This window comes from Nicotiana tabacum, chromosome 16 (genome assembly GCF_000715075.1).
Source record: "Nicotiana tabacum cultivar K326 chromosome 16, ASM71507v2, whole genome shotgun sequence".
In the NCBI taxonomy this organism is placed as follows: Eukaryota; Viridiplantae; Streptophyta; class Magnoliopsida; order Solanales; family Solanaceae; genus Nicotiana; species Nicotiana tabacum.
Genome location: NC_134095.1, coordinates 57081589 through 57085854, shown reverse-complemented (window position 1 = coordinate 57085854; position 4266 = coordinate 57081589). Strand labels below are relative to the sequence as shown.

Sequence of the window (4266 nt, the reverse complement as noted above, 5' to 3'; positions counted from 1 at the left end):
CAAGACTCAAGATCAAGATTCAGTAGACTTATAGATAGGAATCTTGTAACTCATAACTGATAGGCTTGCTTAGTTCTTTTAGATTTTGATTTGATGTAATGGCAGGAACCGCGGACCGGAACCTCAATGGCACCTCAATCGGTTCTCCACCTCAGTATACTCCATCACTTCATTCACTTCTAAACTACACGTGCCCTGATTCCTTTATTGCCAAGGATATGTAGGCAGCTCAGATACCAGGGCTCGGTCACATTCTCTTCTTTTCTCTTAGTTTTTGGTCTCTCTAAATAAGGGTCGGGTCAAAAAATCTATCTTGTCGTTCTTTGTCTGAAAACTCTTCGTATTTCCAGTCAAAGAGGGGCAGCTGTAGACATGTAATTTTTGACCCTCCCTGAAATTTTACAACTTTTTAGCGCTTAGATATTTTTTTAGTTCTAATATTGTTACTTTGCCTATTTTTGACCTTTTAGCTCTATTTTCTCTTAAAATGAAAAATACAAAAATATTTTTCCTCATTTTAGCTAATAGGTATTTTATCTAGTTGCTTTTAGTTTATCTTACCTTCCATGAAATTGAAAAATACGAATATAGTTTCAATACTTTTGTTTTCAAAAGATAAAAAGAAAAGTTACAAAAATATATTTTTTTTACTTAGTTTATTGTGATTTTTAAGTTGTAGGACTTTAGCAAATACGGAGTAGGATTAAGATTTCTTCATCCTCTTTCTATTATTATTATAGATAACTAGTATTTTTGTCTAGCTATTTATATCTAAAAGAAAGTCAAAATAAGAAGAAGAGAAGAACGAAAGAAAATGAAAAATATATACTTTCAGAAGTTAAGCAATTAAGGGTTATTAACTTTTGTTTTTCGAATTAAATCAACTTGATAGCATAGACAATTTAGCTTTATCGTATTTACGTTGTTGGTTTGGTTATTTAATAGGTAGGAATTTTATTTTAATTTTAATTTACACCAAAATAAAAAGAAAAATTCAAACAAAATCTTAGTTGGATTCCTTCCCATCTTTTGCTTCAACAAACTCACGTGACAAAGGCATAAGACAATTCACACACCTGAGAGTTGGAGAGAATGCACACGACATTTTTAACTATTGGGGACCATATGGTTTTTGCTAGAAAATTCTTTATTCCTCTCCAAGTACAATTTCTAAGGTTCATTTTCTTACTCTATTTATATGTACACTCCTCATTGAGAGAGGGAGGACAAATATTAGAGAAGAGGGTCACAGATAGAGAAAAGAGAGTGGAGGACAGATCTGAAGGAGAGACCCCGAGCCCCCACGACTTTATCCTTCTGCCGCCGTCCCTCACCACCAAAAACTCTCCGGAAAAAAAACCTTCAGCCGCTGCTCGTCTTCTTAACCCTCGCAAAACCAACCAACAACTCTATTCAAACCCGCCTGCCGCTGTAACTCCACCTTGAAGAAGCAGATGCCCCACTCATTTTGAAAATCTCTCATCTCCCTTAGCCTCCATCTCCGGTCAAGCTTCACCACGAGACTGCTATGGCTTCTATCCGTTGAAATGGTCAGAAATGGACAGTGAGAAACAGCCCAGAAACAGCCGTAAACCACCGTTGCTCAAACCCCAAAAATCAGCCGCGCCTTACTATTAACACCAAGAGGCCAAACTCATTTTTTACTACCATTTTGAGTCAAGAATTTAGCGAGCTCAAAGCTTCAGATCTCCAAATATGTATCGAGTTTCAGTTTCTGCCTGAGGAGCTCGAGATGTCCGTTAAGGTCTCGCTGAATCTCCGGTAGTTCGTTCATTTTGTCGCTGTCTGTGTTTGTTCGAGTTTGAATTTTCGAAATTGGTATTCCATCTGTAAGTGCGTTCAATCGGAAGTTAATTATAAGGAGTTTATTGTCGAGGTCCGTCCGTTACTCTCTCGCACTTTATTTTACTGCTTGTTTTCATGCCACTGTTTATTTTGCTCATCTGATAATCCTGGGATTTGAGTAGTTGGTTTTCTTTTTCAAGTTAGTAGATGACCAAGTATAAAAATCTCTTTGTTGATTTGTCTGATCTTCATGTTAGTTGTTGAGTTAATGGGCCATGGGTGTAGGATTTAAAGGTTAAAACGGGGGGTTTGGGATTCTATAGACAAATTGATTAAGGCTAATAACTAGAAATAAAAAATGTCTTCGGCTTAGGATGATTTTGTTGTCTCCATATTTTTTTTTCATTTTTGTTATTTAATTAAGAATCCGCTAGTAGCATGATTAGGCCGACCACACCTGGGTAGGCAAACAAACCTTTAGGATTTTGTTTGAATTTTCGAAGTAAGAGGTCGCCCCCTTTATTTTATTATGGTTTCATCAGGGGAATGCCCCGAAGAGTTTGTATATATATTTTATTCCGAGGAATGCCCCGTAGTATTCTGTAATTGGAGGCCGAAAGCAGAACTCGTAGTACTTTTATTCTTGTTTTATATTTATTTTTTATTTTATTAGGTGGGGACGACCTCGAGCCTCTTTTGATTGTTTATTTTCTTTTTGTGTGTTTTTACCTCAATTTGAATATCTTAAAAAGCCAACTTGATCATGTACGCAACTGTACTAGTTACGGAACTTGGAAAATGCCTCACACCTTGTCCCCGAGTCAAATAAATCCCTTACCCGAATCTCTGGTGCGAACTTGATTTTGGAGTCCTAAGTCTTTAAAAAGGAAACATCATTTCTAAAAAACGGTGACCTGACACACTAAAATCAAATGACAAGTGGCGACTCTGAGTTAATCCTTTTGAGCACTATCTTTTGTCACTTTCAAAATTGAAAAACCCTTTCGAGCTTTGCGAAATATTTTTATTTATAATAAGAGGGTTAAGTAAGGTTTGTAAAAAAGGGGTTTGACATGAACCCTTCCTGCTAACATGGTTAGTGGTTCCTTATTTATTTCCACAACACCTAGTGTTCTCTGACTTTCTTCCTGTACAGCTACTGCATATGCTTGATTAACTGACAATACTGGCCTTTTCTCCAGTATATTGCTCCTTACTTGACTGTAACTCTCATTTAGTCCCATGAGAAACTGTAGCAATCTTTGCCTCACTAGATGTTCCACATAAGGCCTCGATTCTTCACAGTTACAAGAAGGTAATGGGGCCAAAATGTCTAACTCATCCCACAGATCTTTCATTTTTGAGAAGTATGAAGTAACTGACTCAGTTCCTTGTAGGCTTGCAATCTCAGTCCAAAATTGATAGATTCGAGTCAAATTATCCTTGTCAAACCTCTCTTTGAACTCATCACATACTTTCTTCGCACTTGAAGTATACATGATGCTAGGTACCGACTCACTTGCTACAGTGCTACTAAACCAGGAAACCACAACAGCATTACATCTCTCCCATTGTGTTTCCAATTCTCCTTTGTACGATTTCTTTACACATGTACCGTCCATAAACCATAGCTTGTTCTTCACTAACAGTGCAACCCTCATTGCCCTGCTCCATAGGGCATAGTTTTTCGGCCCTGTGAGCTTCAATGAGATCAGTGCTATGTCAGGTCCATCTGAATCTCGAAAAAACAGTGGGTGATTGTAAGGTAGTTGTGCAATTTCATCTTTCGCCATAGCTGAACTTCAAAAAATTCTGCAATTTCTCAAAATTCTGCAACTTCAATCACTTCGATCTACGCAATTATAACAATCTAGGCTCTGATACCATGTTAATTTGTTGAATCTACACTCAATGATCTTAGATTGACAACATGCAATCGAATTTGGGAAGAGTTATGAAGGATCTAGAAGAAGGAAATGAGGAGAAGACAAATGCATTTTTGCTTCTGTTGAAGAAGAAGAAGCAGTACAACTAATTTTTGGAGAGGCACTGTTTATTTAACAGAAAACACGTGCCCCTTTCCACTTTCTAACACTATGACCCTAAACTTCCTTTCTTTACATTTAGGTTCATCTATTAGCTTTCTAACTAACTAACAACTAACTTTAATTAGTGTTCCTGATAATTATATAATCTATGTATACTGACTAGGCAAAGTAAACAATAAATTCAATCGGCTATTTATGTAAAGATCCCTGGCCAATTAGAATTCACTTACAATCACCTAATGAATTGACTATCTAGCTCAGGTCTAGGAGATTAGTTGATTTAATAGGTGTGTTAACAATCTTGTTTCCTTGTGTACAAGAATTAATAGTATTTTGATTTCTAATAATCCTTTGTACTAATTATATGAACGTTTGAAAGTGTCACGATCCTAAACCCGGACTCCGTCGTGAT

At 36.7% G+C, this 4266-nt stretch overlaps 1 protein-coding gene across 1 annotated transcript; it reads right to left on the bottom strand.

The window, feature by feature from the left end:
• Positions 1 to 2834: 2834 nt before the first annotated feature.
• On the bottom strand, positions 2835 to 3599 carry LOC142170252 (uncharacterized). Its single transcript, XM_075232112.1, has one exon. It carries the CDS (start codon positions 3597 to 3599, stop codon positions 2835 to 2837), a length of 765 nt encoding a protein of 254 aa, XP_075088213.1.
• Between the last annotated feature and the right edge of the window lie 667 nt (positions 3600 to 4266).